This window comes from Brachyistius frenatus, unplaced genomic scaffold (genome assembly GCF_029030835.1).
Source record: "Brachyistius frenatus isolate BFR_SWC_R1_liver_20210118 unplaced genomic scaffold, ASM2903083v1 Contig_72, whole genome shotgun sequence".
NCBI classification, from domain to species: domain Eukaryota; kingdom Metazoa; phylum Chordata; class Actinopteri; family Embiotocidae; genus Brachyistius; species Brachyistius frenatus.
The window spans coordinates 2,137,805-2,153,967 of record NW_027210671.1 but is presented as its reverse complement, the minus strand read 5'-3'; the positions used below and the strand labels follow the sequence as shown (position 1 = coordinate 2,153,967).

Below are 16,163 nucleotides of genomic sequence, written 5' to 3'. Positions count from 1 at the left end.
AGCGACATTTTCTAAGTAGGTTGATGCTTTCCACATAAAGCATCACTCAGCATGTATTTGTAATGACATGAATTTGTGATGTTTTCATGTGGAGGGCTTTTTAGACAAATATTCCAAAAAGAAAATGTCGCAACGGTCTCGGTAGACAGAAGAAATAACATACTGCACATGAAGGCTGCACAGAATTATCGAATTAAAGATGAGCATATTGCCTTGAGAGCTCACTTTAATAAAATCGTTTCAACATTGTTTTTGAATGAAGCCTCATATAATTGCTTTAAGAGAGAAAAAGCACATTCACGTGTGCATAATTGCTACTCCAGTTTATCCCGCATCCTTTGGAGGAATGAGCCATCCTCACAAATAAACGCTACGTGTCTGCGAGATGCAATTAAGCACAGAAATGGTTCAGGCGGGCAGTCGGGGTGTCAGGAGGTGAAGAAAAGTCAGCCGCAGACTCTGAACGGACGACAACAAAAACAGCCAACAGTTTTGAGAAGAAACTTGTCGCTACTGCCACAAATAACACGCTCACTTTTAGTGATGGTTATGGCTGTGCAAGAGTTCTCTGGAAGGATGGTCTTAAGATGTCCAGGAATGAGTCAGCATTGATCCGTCACCTTCGGCAGTTTACATACGTTTTGAGCCTCTGGGTATATACAAAGCACACAGCCAAATTACTAATAGTTAATAATGACACTTGCGTTACAGCTGCTTGTCTACAAGTTGGTAAGAAGCAAATTAGAGGCTTGTGTCTAATGTTACATATTCATCTGGCAACACCATCCACTCCTGCTTCAGCGCACACGGATATTCATTCACCCTCAAGATCACAAAGAGCCACGAGAAATTAAAAAGAAGAAACAAAAACCTCTGTGCTCGGTTCTGCTTGTTTGTCGTGGTCAACCACCAGCCGGGAGGTCAAAAGGTCACGGTCCAAGAAAGTGTTTGGTTTTCTCCATTCAAATCGACTTTATACACATTAAAAACTGTACATGGGTGAAGGAGACTTCAGGCCACGGTGGAAGGACGGCCTTGTCGTTTGAATGACGCAGCTCTCAGTAGATGACCTCGTAGACGGTTGCTTTCTTATCTCCTGAGCCCGTCACAATGTACTTGTCATCTATGGAGATATCGCAGCTCAGCACCGAGGAGGACTCCTTTGACTGCATGGGGAATAAAAGATGTGAGAAAATGTTAAAAAAAAAAAAAAAAAGTAAGAGCGTAGAAGGATGACATGCGTGTGACCGATAGGTGTTCAACAGAAGATGAGGTCTGTAAATCTGAGACAACAGAGGACAGATTCAATTACCTGTCCGGTCCAAAGAGCAGCCGCACACTCGCTCCCTGTTTTTTTTTTTTTTCAAAACCTCGATAAAGGCTTCTTGTTCAAATGTTTGTGTCCTTGATGTACAGTAAAGTCACAGACTGAGAGCCGAGCGTGTAGCTACACTTTTACTTTTTAAGATCACGGACTTTGCTGTATTCAACAGCTCCACTTCTTTCAGTACATTTCAATAACTGGATATTTAGCTTTTTTGAATCAACCATCTTCTCTCAGCAGTTTAGTGAACAGAAAGGTGATTGATGTCTTTCTCAGATATTTCAATAAAATCTGTAACGTCCTGGCCGTGCTGCAATGTTTATATTCCTTTTTTATGCTCCTCCACTTACCTGGAATATGCTGGCTCCGTACGGGGTTCTCCATGCGTTGAGCAGATTGTCTTTGCCTGTGCTCACAAACCACTTCCCTGCAGAGGACGGCAGACTACATGACACTTTGAACACATCTCCAAGTGGAGGCTACTTCAAATAACAACTATCTCACCAAGCCAACATCCCCAGCACTTGGTACATCTGTTATATTCATTTCTTTTTCTTTTTTGTGTTGCTTTTCTTTCATCTTGCATACAATTTACAAAGATAACAAATACTATACAGAGCAGGAGGAGACAAAAACCCCAGTGGGCTTATTTGAAGGCGCCACCTAGAAAATGTTAAAAGCTCACAAAGTTATAGAAAACACAAAGTTTACATACATAAATATTATGACTACGTACAAATAATGAAAAACAAATAAAACAAAATGTATACGACAGCAAAAACAATAATATCAATATAAAAGTAAAAAATAGTATAATGATAGATGAGAGTGTATCCGTGTATGTGCATTTGATGTGTGTTACAGTTACAAAACAGCAGTTAAATTTCCTTTGTCTGAATACAGAATCATCTCGATGGATTTGTTGACTCTTACCACAGTGAGCGAATCTGAGCGACAGCACACAGCTTTCATGCAGGTGGAGCTGGTACTTGTCAGGTTTGGTGACATGTAGGACCTCCACGTTACTGTTCTCCATCCCCACAGCCAGCCACTCGCCCGTTGGACAGTACCCCAGTGAGAAGATCTGCAGACAAACTCACAGGTGTAATGGCGGTTATGTCTGTTACAGTTCATATAACTATGATACGTGATCATCTCTTATGTCGGAGCTGTCAATGAGCTCCCTTACTTTGAAATCGGACACCACTTACATCTGTTTGTTTTAATTCCTGCCCATGTGTTTTTTCCCACCATTTTCTTGTGCTCACTTGTATCTCATTAGCACATCAGCACTGTATGACTGTATCTCTGCCTCTTCCTCTTTCAGTTGTCGGATTGTGTTCAACACCGTGAGTTCAGAGCTTTTCTGTCATTTTGTTCTTCCTCATTAGTTTTTATGGTGGAATACTTTCGCATGTTCATGGTTTTTGGTTGCTCCTTAAGTTTTGGTTTGTTTGCAGACTGCGAGTAAAGCAGATGAAGCTTTCATCAGTTATTATCCAAAGCTGTGGAACACACTACCTGTACATATCAGGGAAGCTAGCTCAGTAAATACTTTTAAAAGAAAGGTTCAAACATTTCTCTTTACTTTAACCTTTCACTAGCTACACCTAGAGCTGTCTTACACTTGCCTCCACTACTGTGCCTTTAAAATGCTTTTATTTTATATTTTAACTTTATCTTATTTTATAAATGTGTTGTCTTGTGTTTAATTTTAAGTTCTTATGCATTTCCTTTTTTTTTAATTTTATTTTTAAAATGACATTTTAACATGTTCCTTTATGTGTTTTATGTAAAGCGCTGGATGTAATTAACTCGCTGCAAAGCACTTTGAGCTGCATTTCTTGAATAAAAGGTGCTGTACAAATAAAGTCTAATATTATAATTATTATTACTATGATTAAAGCTCTCTTTGGCTTGTACTACCTGCCTCAATGTTGTGCATTTGGCTTTTCTTACTTGTAAAAGGTTATGTTTGTGTGTGGGGGTTGGGACTACATATCTGTATGTTGGCAAATGTCCACCACTGTATTCTTTTTCCAAATTATCATAAACATTTCAACCTCTGACAAACTTATGTTTGACAAGATATTAAAATTTCTAAAAGAATTGTAAGTTTACAACAATTCTGCCAGCACGATTGTAGGCACAGCTGGTTTAAATTATCTTGTTTCCTTGCTGTGTGTTGTTTAGTGATTATAAAGTGTTTTGAGACCCTGTTACATGGTGATTTTAGTTTAAAATAAAACTGACTTGATTTAAATTGAATTGATTGTTTTGTGTAACTGCCGTTACACTTGAAATGAGGTGCGTGACTCATTTTGTAAGCTTTTATTAAAAAAAAAAAAAAAAAAAAAAAAAAAAGGGAAAATCCATTTACAAAATCCACCTGCTGTCTCGACAAACCTGTTAAACACGATAGTATTTATGCTCTCTGTCGAACAGCTGGTGTTAATTTTGCTGAAGCTGCAGTGAGGAGGAAGCAGGAGTGTGGGTAGACCAGATATTAGTGGAAAGCATAAGAACTGTATTGGACATGTCCCTGTCTGTCTGCCCTGCCCTCTCTGAGCTCTCTTTAAAGCACACTCACCTCCTCGTGTGCACACTGAGGCTGTGAAATGGCTCTATTCAGCAAAATTGCAGTAATGGTCTATTATTGCTGCCTTTCTCTTCACCTCTGAAAAAAAACTTTTTTTTTTTTTTTTTCCTAACTGCAAGTATTATTAGCGTTAAAAGTATTTGAGGACCGGCCCAAAAAAATACAAAAATCAGAGCTCAGTCTGGCCTTTAGTGTGAGTTAAATGTTCTGACCAGAGCTTGTAAATTACTGTAATAGATCAAAACCTGACACAGAAATCGTACAAACTGTAAAAGGCAGCGACTCGTCCTTCGAGGCACCATTTTCATCAATCTGTGACATTTTACTTTAACGTACCCACCAAATAATAACAGACATCTGTGCAAAATCAAGCTGTTAGATCACATAACTTACACCTGCAAACTGAGGGACTGAACTAATACCATAATGCTACGTGAACTATGATCAGTGCAGCCATTCAGCACGCATGGTGACAAGAGCAAGTTTACGTTGCATAATTGATGTTAGAGATAATTGATGAGTATTGTTTTTCAGCACTACTACAGATGTGTGTTTGTGACTTCCTTGTGTACCTGGGACGTGAAGTCGTGCTGTTGCAGCTGCCGTCCCTCTCTCAGGTCCCAGGAGCGGACAGTGTTATCCAGACCTCCAGTCCACAGCTTGGTCCCGTCATTAGAGATGTCTATACAGCTGGCTCCGTCAGTGTGGCCCTGGAACTGCCTGCAGAAAAACAGAGACAGACCCAAACACCTGATGACAATGTTCATCAAAATCAAAGAATGCATATGAATGTTCGTCTCTGAAAAATGGCAAAGAAAAGAAAGTGTCTTTACATTTTCAGTTGAAGTTAGGTTGACATCAGTCAAGTAAGCACGAGTTGCCAGTTTGCCAGTTTGAGGGTAAATTTGCAAGAATTTTGGACAAATGCACATAAATACATCTGGAGAATAAAACATGGGTTGATTGGTAGTGATTAAGTGATTAATTAGCTCTGGATGACACCCAAACGTTTAACACACCTGTCAGTCTACTGGAGGATGCCGTGTCAGTGTCACGTTTTGCCTCGGCTGGGTGTGAAAAGTACACACATGTATGACCAGGATCGAATAAGGAAGTCGTGTGACGAAGTACGAAAATTGAGGAAGTCCAAATGGAGGAGAAGTCGTTTTGATCCGCAACCATTCGCCCCGTTAAAGATACTGCATTATGCATTAATACAAATTAAACTCTTCCTGTTCTCATTTCAAATTAAAAGGCCTCTAGTGTTTCAGTGGACAGAAACCCTTAATTTTTTTAGCAAGGCTAAATATTGACTGAAATATTTGCAGTAACTTGTGACCACAATCTGACAACAACTATTGAACATAGTTTGATTATATTGGCTTTATTGATTTGAAGCAATTTAAAATATCTAGGCGACATTATTAACTACTGGGTGTAAATTGCCTCTACAGAAGTTACCTAAACCTAAACACGCGGTGTTTGGTGCCCAAACCTCAGGCACCTTACTTTATCGTCTAGTGGACTGACCGGTCTATGACACGATTTGGTGTGATATTAGGTTGGATTAACACACCGCCTGCCAGACTCGGGAGAATTTATCAGTGACACTGTGAGATGATGCTGAAAAACATTTTCGACATAATACAGTAATTAAAAACAGCAACAAAAGTGTTTCTTGTCTCTGAAAAACCATGGCTGAGACCTTGTGTGAACTTACTGTTAGATGGCTTTGACTCCTGTGGCTAGTTTTAGTTTAATTGTATCAGGTTGATAAATTTGGATTATTGTCCAGCACAAATCCAAACCCTTAAAAAAAAAAATCTGCCTCCCCAGTTGCATACCTAACCAGAGTCTGGTTGTGAAGATCCCAGACAGCGATGTTTCCGTCGGAGCAGCAGGAGAAGCAGACTTTGGAGTCAGGGCTGATGGCCAGGGCGTAACATGCAGGTGCTGACGAAGTCAGCTCCGCTTTGATCCGAGGAGTCGGTGTTGCCAAATCCCAGATCGACAAAGTACTCGCCTCGCCCCCGACGATGAGAGTTCGACCATCAGGAAGTAGCCGACAGGAGCGGATGTAGTTATCTCTGTTCTGATGTGACAGACACAGTACTCTCACTAAAGAGTTGTGAGCAGTAATTACAAGTAAAACAATGGAAAATGTGCGTTTTTCTAAAACCATGTTTTGTAGCGCATCACTGTCCTGTGTGTGTGGTACTCACAAGGCAGTCCAGTTGGGATACAGGGGTCTTGTTGCCCGGGTGACTAATGTCCCACACTTTGACGCAGCCTTTGCCGCCAGTGTAGACATGACGCGTGGGGTTACTGATGGTAACAGCACACACCACCTCCCCGTGGCTGAGAGTATTGATCTGTCGAGCGTGGCGCGGGATGCCAGGGCCGATCAGTGCATCCGGAGGAAAAGGCACAGGCTGCATTTGTCCGTCAGCGCTCACATGAAAGGAGTAGGCTCTGGAGGAAAGACAAGGATCACGTGGAGGGATGAGGAGAGAGTGAGTGAGGTGAAAGCAAGCAAGAGGGAATACATGTTCATTTTGTGAACTTCCTTTGTGTAACTGTCAGTCGAGAATGAGAGGAAACATACGGTTTTCCACCGGGAATGCCCGACAGGTTGGGAGGAAGGCCAGGAACACGTATGTGGTGGTGAGGATCGAATCCCACCTAAAGAACACGAGAGGGAAACAAAGTTTACAAGCATTTCAACAATAAACAAACTCATAAAATACTGCTAAAACATTTCAGACTGAAATGGTATTTCAGTAAAAGTCGGTAAAGGAGGGAAAGGGAGGAAAAAGTATAGGTGCTATCAACTACAAAGTCACCTGTCTGAAAGCACTGATTTGGAAATAAAAAGATGTCCAAGTTGAAGGTGGTTAAAGTTATTGTGGTTTCAACTGCAATTAAATGATTATATTTTAGTGTAAAGCAGATTCCAGCACTTGTCAACTGAAATATGGTGATGTAATACTGCTGAGACATTCATTCAATAAGTCATATTAATTCTGTTGGAAAAAAATAACACTCTTGTGACGTAATACCATCACTCTTGGGACATTTTTACATTTGTTTGCTTTTTTTGGATAGTTTTTCATTTCATTTGATCACACAAGTGACACAGTGGTTGTAAATACAGCTGTAATAAATCACATTTACAATCCTAAATAAGTCCCTTAATCTTGTAATCAAAATAATTAATGCAAAGTCTACCAATCCCGGCAATTGCAGGAGCTTGCAATTTTACAAAATTCCTGTAAGTTCTTCACATTAAACATATTCATTGGAAGCTCTGCCGAAGGAATTAAGGCACAAAGTTAGTCTTCCAAAGAAAACTGGTTTTATCAATTACTCCTCATGTACAGTCAGCATGCTCTTCAACATCTGCTCCTATTGTCAAAACAAACGACATGACGGTTGAGCAAAATTGTCTTACTAGAAAAGACGGGGTTTATGGGAAATGTGGTCCTATTATGTGTTAAATTACATAAGATAACTGCCAGCTGTTGTCGTTTTCCCTAAATAAGTTGTTGATGGCAGTTACATATTTTTAACCAGTCTTTATAAATGATTTTGGACCAGAATATGTGGGTATTAATATTTACACAGTATTAATTTGTCTGTGTGTGTGTACGTACCACTTGTGTGCGTCCGTAGGCTGCTACAGCGGCGGCGGCCACTGCACTCATCTGTGGGGAGATGTTATGCAGGCCGGAGTAGGCTGCTCCGGCTCCACTCAGCTCTCCGTTCATACCCGGGTGAGGAACCATGCCAAACGGACCGGGGTACGAGCAGGGCACTGCCAGCGGCGTGCGAAGACCAGAAGCTACAACACCACCCAGAAGGAAGTTGTGACATCCGCATCTGAGTTTACAATGCCTACTTGTGTTTGAGAAGATACATTTTTACACTTCAGTCGGGAAGCAAGTTTCAAACATTATGATGTTCTGTCTGGAAATGGGCTTTTAAGCGCAGCTCATGAAACTAACAAGTCATAGGTGTATTTCTGATCTGCTGATATGATTTTTCAACTACATCTACTTCAGTGAACGTTCTTACTGATTCATATATACTATCTTACTGATTTTACTCACCCAGCGTCTCAACTGCTGACAGCTTACTGGGAGCAGGCCTGAGGCCCGGGGTGGAGGTGCTGCTGGGTGTGGGGGCTTCAGAGCGGGAGGTGGGGGTGCTGGACTTGGACACAGGAGTCGTGGATTTCTCATTCTACGGCACAAAAGAGCAAAGTAATCCTAAAACACGTGGACATACAGAAGGGTTTCTGAGCTAAAGGAGATGTCCAACCATTTCCAAATTTAACAGCAGAGCAGAAACTTTTAAATATAGAAACCTTGAAGCCTGTGAATGAGTTTGACTTATAAAATTGATATTCTATAAAAATCAATCAAGTATTGTCACAAGATAAAATTCCCCAGATTCCACATTATATATTTAAATCTTTCATGCAATTTATATTTTTTTGCCTTTGTTGATATCAAACCTTCTATACCTTACCTCCAATGATAACTTATCATTTTTACATTTTTCTGAATGCCTAAAAATAGAAAACTCCCTACAGAAATAATAAAAAAGAAGATCAGAAGGCTATAATTACCCAAATGACTCACCAAATTAATCTCTTTGGACTTGGATGAAGGTGTGCTGCTGGAGGAGGCAATGGAGGAAGGACTCAGGGGCGCATCTTTCTTCAACAGGCGACTTTTGTCCAATCCGTTCTCCCGAGGCGAGTGGGCGGGACTTCCTCGAGGAGACGCTGGATCCTGTGGTGGGTGAGCACAGACAAAGATGAGACAGAGCATGATGGATTTATTTTCATGAGCAGGTAAGATGCCATGCTGGTAAACTGCTTAGTACCTCGTTGGAGACATCCACCACTAAGTTGTCATCACTCTTCTCTCCATCACTTTCCTGGGATGAACACAAAGCGGGAATATATTTGATGTTTACATCGTTTTACTCTGGCGGAAACATTTTGGAAGGATTTATTTGCTGGTTAAACAAGTCTAAACTACACTGTTTTAAAAAATTTTTAAATTGTCTAGTGTGTACAGAAATTGCATACACAGCTTACAAATTGTTTTATTTACAAAAAATACGTCTTGAAAATGTCTGTGTCCAGTAGTTGGGCAGAAACATTTTTTTTTGACAGCCAACATTAATTGTCTATAAAAACACAGAGCAGAATCAGAGTATTTATCAAATTCAACACACCATTAAATTAAATAAAGGATTGAATCAAGGACTTAATTAACAACATAGAGGACTACTAACTATTTTTAAATTCTCAGTTTTCATCAGTCGTCAAAGTGGATTTCCCGTGGAGCAGCTAAATGGCTCATCTGGCGAAGGTAGAGCCATAAACTGCATTATACTGGGATAAAAGCTGAACTTAGACTTTGCCATGTCATGTTTCAGTGTGTCTCTATTGGCAACAGTGCAAAACAGGGAAAAGCAAGAGCGGATTTCATACACTGTACCTCTAAAAAGGAGAATATTTGAGCTCTGACTCCATTAAGACTAAATGTAGTTATGGCACAAGAGATCACAAGATAACTAAATAATTGAACCATAACTTTCCCTTATCTTTTCTTCAGAATACTAAGATGAAGAAAAAGTTCACTCACATAGCGTGTGGAGGTCAACTCCTTTTCATCTGTCTTCTGTTTCTTGCTGTCGGAGGAATAATCGCTTGAACTCCGGTGCTTCTCTCCGGCTCGAAAACTGGCCGATGGTGACACAGATGAGCTCTGGAAGAGACAACAATGAACTTGTTTAAGCAGAAGAAAACAGACATCTCTGTTCTAAAACACATCAGCTTTGGACTCATCATAAAGTAGCAGGACAAACATGCACTGACCGGCCAGAAACCTGACTCAAAAATGTGACACGTCCATTAAAACAGATCCTAACAGTTATCTCTTTCTGTCATAGAATCAGTTTCTACCAAAAAAAATTTAAATATTGAAAAAATATATAGAACCAGATGGAGGACAAATGTTCACGCAAAGTTTAGCAACACTTCTCGAGAAATGTTTGTTTAATTTTTTTAATTTAATTTTTGATGTGTTTTACACTAAATCCCATTCATTTATATTGTATTGGCTTGAAGGCAGAAATCCCAGAGACAAATACTTCATAACATTTGCAAAAAAAAAAAAAAAAAACCTGTCTGCCACAGTACATACCAGTAAAGGATAGACTGATGTACACATAGTATACATATATATATATCATATTGTAAATTAGTTGAAACAAGCCTTTAATACTAAACTAAAAACAGTGTTGTAGGTCTACTTCATACTTTAAAGGTTAAAAAGTATGAATACATTAAAGGAGAAGGTTATGATTTTTTGATTAAGCAACACAACCTAATTAGATTCCCAAAGAGCCTCTCACTGTAAATGAACGCTGGACGGTTGCACTGAGGTAAACACGACTGTTAAAGAAAAGAATAGGTTGAAACATTACTTTCACACACAGGGTGAAAGGCAAAATGTAAGCCACACATTTTACTATCGAAATCTTCTGAATGTGTCAATACTTCGACTCCAGCAGTCAGCAGTGCAAACAAAAAGACACAACTGGGATCCCCACGACTACATGATTTCCACATCACTTTAGAAACTCCTCTGCCTGTCAAAGCCATTTCATTTTGACTGTATCATACAACACAAAAGCAGCGCTGCATCCTTGACAGCTTGACTACACCATCGCAGCATTAGGGGGAGTACGTCCAGTGATGTCTCTCGCTCTTAATCAAATGTGGCATCCTTTAAATACCATTACTGAGGGATTAATCTTCTTTGAGAAGTAAAGATCAAAATAAGGTCAACTAAACATTTCCCCTCTTACTCCGCCTGTCTCTGCTGATCTCCCTCTCCCTCTCAGTCTCTCATTGGGAGGCGCTCCTTACCCAGCAGACGATGGACAGAGAGAAGAGAAATAAAGCAGGACCTTTAGCTCGACCTTTCCTCTAACTCACGCTTGTAACCTTTCCGCTGCCCTTTGCCGTGCTGCAAGTGTTGATGACAAAGATTCGGGGGGGGGAGGGAATGAGGTTCAGTGTGTGTGTGTGTGTGTGTGTGTGTGTGTGTGTGTGTGTGTGTGTGTGTGTGTGTGTGTGTGTGTGTGTGTGTGTGGTGAGGCAGCACTTGCACCTGTTTACATTTTAGTACTCCGTATGTGCAAATAATGTTGAGATGTCAGTGTGTGTACAGGTGTGTGTGTGTGTGTGTGTGTGTGTGTGTGTGTGTGTGTGTGTGTGTGTGTGTGTGTGTGTGTGTGTGTGTGTGTGTGTGTGTGTGTGTGTGTGTGTGTGTGTGTGTGCGTGTGTGTGTGTGTGTCTTTCTAAGTGAGACAGTGTGAGCCCCTCCTTCTCTCTCTCTCTCTCTCTCTCTCTCTCTCTCTCTCTCTCTTTCTCTCTCTGTCTCTGTCTCTCTCTCGCCCTCTCGCCAGACTGATTAGATTAATTAGCCTGCAAATTAGCTCTTTCAAAAACATCAAAGCAAATTAATTTCGCTGCAGAGACAAATGAAGGCGCCGCCGGCAGAGCGAGGATTGTGATTGCGAGGAACTGTGTGGTGTGCTTAAGCGAAACTATTCATTTTCATTCACATCATAATTATGTTTGCCTCCCATTTCAAATTGATTCTGCAAGTCCTGATAATGATATCTTTAACCTCCAGAGTTACTTTTTTTTTTTCAGGTGTACATACAGCCTGACTCACTTGTGTGTCAAGTAATCAGAGCTGCGGAGGTCCAGGATGGCCAAAACTTATCTTGGTAATGATAATGTTGTTGGGCATCATTAATTCAAAGGCAAACCTAAACACGAAGTATAAATTCAACAATTCAACATTATACGCCATCATTTGTATCAGTGTTATGTTTGAGCACAAGTATTTTTCAAAGTTTATTTATTTATTAAAAATGGTCTCTTCTGGAGAATTTCAGGGTTTCAACTGCTGCTCTAAAACAAAAACAAAAAAATCTTAACTTTACTTTGATTGTCTTTTTTCTTTTCTCCCTGTTTTGTTCTTCTTAAAACCAAGAAATAACTTTGGCAAAGTTTGTTTTGAATATCAACACACATAGTAACTCATCCAATGAGATTACCAATAAACTTTATCAAAGACAAACAAAGAAAAATAACAAAACAGCACAACAGATGTGTCTATTATTTGGAAATCCTTTGTTTTAGTCTCTTTGTTTCTCAGCTTTGTTCATGAATGAATTCTGCACCCAAACCCAAAATCTTCTGAACTTGGGGGTTGAAGCCGTCTGGTCTGATCTATCTCTCATCTTCACTTCAATTTGTTTCCTATTCTGCAGTCAACACAGCGTGGAAGGCCGGAGTGCACGCTGCATTTCGGGCTTTTAAAAGAGCACCCCAGTGTTAACAGGGACAAGCGACTAAAGTTGTCACGTTTTGTTTACTAAAGACAAAACCGAGACACAAAGCACAAAGAGAGAAGCTTGATTTCCACTGCAGCGACAACACAAACAACAAGTTGCCAGGCGTTTACGTCAACAGGTGATTTAACTGTAATGGGAACTTGAAAGAGGCCTCATAAGGAGTTCACGCCTCTCTTTTTGTCCAATAATCGAAGATGGGCACTTTGCTAACATATTATTTTGCTTGAGCTATTATATTCAAGGCCATTAAAAAAAAAATATTTATTGCTTATTGAGGAGAACTTAAGTCGAAGAGTCTTTCAGATGAAGGGAATTCATCGCACCTTGGACTGAAAAAGAACATCATCAATGTATAAAAAAGAGAATTCAATTCAGATGCTAAGAAATCAATGGCAATGATAACTGAAGCAACAATTAGCTTCATTTGATACTGTACTCAGTCACAGGGTCTGAGAAGGTGCAGTCCTTGAACACACCATGATGAAATAATTGACTGCCTGGACTGGCTACAATAAGTATTCAGGTACACATGCGTGTGCCGTTTACACCCACATACCTTTATCAGTGTGTAAGGTGCCAACGCCAAGGACATTAAGGCACCGATGTTCATGCAATTCACACACATTGTACTCTGTGGACTGTTGCCAAGGCAACTGTGGACCACTGACAAGGGGCTTATTGGTTTCATGAAGTGACTGTTGGCCGCCATGTCAAAGAGCAGCTCTCTGTGCACGTGTGTGTGTGTGTGTGTGTGTGTGTGTGTGTGTGTGTGTGTGTGTGTGTGTGTGTGTGTGTGTGTGTGTGTGTGTGTGTGTGTGTGTGTGTGTGTGTGTGTGTGTGTGTGTGTGTGTGTGTGTGTGTGTGTGTGTGTGTGTGTTCTCACAGGGCGCTAATGAAAAGCATTCATCATTCTGGCCTCTCTATCTTTATCGCAGATTTCTGACGACCTCACACAAACACACACACGTCGCTAATCGCTCCCATCATGGTGCCTACATCTCTGACTGTGTGTGTGTGTGTGTGTGTGTGTGTGTGTGTGTGTGTGTGTGTGTGTGTGTGTGTGTGTGTGTGTGTGTGTGTGTGTGTGTGTGTGTGTGTGTGTGTGTGTGTGTGTGTGTGTGTGTGTGGAGGAGGATATGCTACATGGGGGGCAGGAGATAACATATTAAAACATTCCTTCTGTTTCCACCTACTCCAAAACACCAGAGAACACACACACACACACACACACACACACACACACACACACACACACACACACACACACACACACACACACACACACACACACACACACACACACACACACACACACACACACCCCAGCGAAACTAATGCGTGTGTGTACAAGTGTGTGCGCTCGGGCTGCTGGTATAAAGAAATGCTAATCTGCTCATTGAGTATTCAACAAACCAAATGTTAGCCTTGGGAAAAAAGCTCTGCTTAAGGGACTAATTACTACAAGCGCCGGATGTAACAATGATCTGTTGCTTGTCTCTTTCTGCTCCCTCCTTCCTTCACCAACGAGACAGGGCTTTTTCTCTTTACCCATCTTGGGGTTTCTCTTTCACCCAGTTTTGTCTGTCTAATTTGTCACCATTTTCACAGACATTTTAAACGATTTCCCAGCATAGTGCAAGTGTTGAATACATTAATAACTAGAAGATCAGAAGCTTCTTATGCTCTAATCATTTGATTTATGTATTATCATGACTTAGATTAGTGTTATCAGCTACATTCAAAATCTTTAAAAACATGCATTAACAATTTACGATAATTTGAGTAAACATATGAAGAATGATTTTATGTATATGTTTTAAATCAAATACATTATATACAAAATCTCATGATTGACAGTGAACTATTTTTCATGTTAACCTTTTCTCTAATTTTGTCTTCTAAACAAATACAGACTTCAATAAAGAGATTGTTGTTAATAGCATACAAATTTCCCGACAGAAAAATACACATACAGTTTGTAGCAGCAAAAAGGTTCCACTTAACAAAAGGCTTTGACAAATGTGTCAAACATTTCTCCAATAAATTATTACAATAACTTATTACCATACAATGTTTGCACTCACAAGGTACAGTGCATGTCAATCTTTCTGATTTCTGAGATGAATTGGTGTTTAATTTTCCCGTCACTCTCGACACAGTCTTAAGGCAGTTGTCATTTAACAGTCTGATTTGTTCACTTCATTGCCTATAAAATATTCCTATCGAAAAGAAATAGTTAATTTCAGCTACTTGCAGCTGTTTTAAGAATAAAAAATCAATTAAAATAACAGAAGAAATTAAGATGCCATTAATGTATAATGATGGCAAAAATCAATTTATCAATTTACTTGAATATCGTTTTGTACAGCAGATGCCGGTGTGTCATCTGACAAAAGAAAGGTCTGAAGTTGAGGGAGCAGAAATGAAGCTGTGCTTCAAAGATGTCTTTTTGCAAAGGGAAAGAAGGAAGGAAGGACTTACCTTGACTGAGTCTCTGTCTGAGGAGGCAGAGAGCATGAGAGGGAAAAAAAAGACAGATTAAAGCATTTTATGTCTGAAGCTCAAGAACACGTGTTGAAACACACACACACACACACACACACACACACACACACACACACACACACACACACACACACACACACACACACACACACACACACACACATACAAGACACAGATTACAAAGCACACAGAGGAACTACTTGTATTCTCCCTGATTGTTCTGCCTGACGAAGGCTTTACTTGGAACTCCACTGATTTTATACACTAGTCTGTTTACAGGGAGTGCTACTGCTCAACACATGGAAAATGGTCTGCACTGTATACAGTATATAGGGGCTTTTCTGTCTTAAAAAGATAAAGGGCTTAACAATTTTCCTCACTTCACCATTCACACACTCTCTCACACACTGATGGCGGTGAAGTTGCCATGCAAGGTGCTCATTTGCCCATCGGTAATGTGGAGTTTACTGATTTGTCCAAAGAGACTTTGACATGTCAACAGAAGGAGCTGGAGATCAAACCACGACATCTGATCCACTCTATCTTCTGCCCCCAAGGTTGTTAAAGCCTTTCTTTGTTCAGAGAAAGTCATGTGGCTTGAGGTTGAAGACTACAAGTTTGAAAATGGGAAAGATCTGAAGGCGTGGCGTTTGTAAAAAAAAAAAAAAAAGAGATTATTAGAAGTCTGCAGCCCGCTCCTCATCTCTGCTAGAAGGCAGCAGCACGAAGCTGCGTTAGTCACTGCTAACACAACACACTGCAGTTTGTGAGCGAACTGACAATGGACGGGTTGCATTGTGTGCAGTGTAGCGTAGTGTCGTCACCAGGTTTCAACAAAGAAGAATGCGAGGAGTGAAAAAAAAAAAATTCATCCATTTTGAATTTTAACTATCCAATGTGAGTCTAACAATTTTACAAACACACATAAAAAGTTAATTTGGTGTTTTGATGTTTATTTTCAGTTAGTGCTGGTCAGCATTTTCTGGCTAGCCTGCAGCTTAATAAAGTGTTGAAATGCTGGACAACAAGGCAGAAATATAGGATTTCAGTATGTCGGCCTCAGTGAACCATCAGTGAAGTCGGACACAACATGAACACCGTGCCAGCACAAATAAAAGTTACATGAAGCACTGAAGCAACTGCTGGAAATTATGTTAGCCAATGTTGTTAGATGGATTTTAGAGAAAGGCTGCTGAAAACCTGCCACAGATTATAAGAAGATGTCTTGTTTTTAACTCAACAGTCACATAAACTAAACTCAGTATTAAACATTCTGCTGTCAGC

At 40.2% G+C, this 16,163-nt stretch overlaps 1 protein-coding gene across 4 annotated transcripts in view; it reads right to left on the bottom strand.

Annotated features, from left to right (window-relative positions):
* Nucleotides 1–12: 12 nt before the first annotated feature.
* Nucleotides 13–16,163, bottom strand: part of LOC138626329 (transducin-like enhancer protein 4) — a 37,355-nt gene continuing 21,204 nt past the window's right edge. For all 4 annotated transcript variants that reach the window (XM_069707902.1, XM_069707903.1, XM_069707905.1 and 1 more), the window contains 13 exons: nt 14,856–14,872; nt 9,584–9,706; nt 8,814–8,867; nt 8,567–8,719; nt 8,033–8,165; nt 7,577–7,764; nt 6,529–6,605; nt 6,146–6,395; nt 5,768–6,015; nt 4,496–4,643; nt 2,258–2,408; nt 1,675–1,751; nt 13–1,166 (listed from right to left, as the gene is read on the bottom strand). In XM_069707902.1, coding sequence (XP_069564003.1) covers nt 1,059–1,166; nt 1,675–1,751; nt 2,258–2,408; nt 4,496–4,643; nt 5,768–6,015; nt 6,146–6,395; nt 6,529–6,605; nt 7,577–7,764; nt 8,033–8,165; nt 8,567–8,719; nt 8,814–8,867; nt 9,584–9,706; nt 14,856–14,872 — 1,727 coding nt within the window. In that variant the 3' untranslated portion in view covers nt 13–1,058. The remainder of the gene's footprint in view (nt 1,167–1,674; nt 1,752–2,257; nt 2,409–4,495; nt 4,644–5,767; nt 6,016–6,145; nt 6,396–6,528; nt 6,606–7,576; nt 7,765–8,032; nt 8,166–8,566; nt 8,720–8,813; nt 8,868–9,583; nt 9,707–14,855; nt 14,873–16,163) is intronic.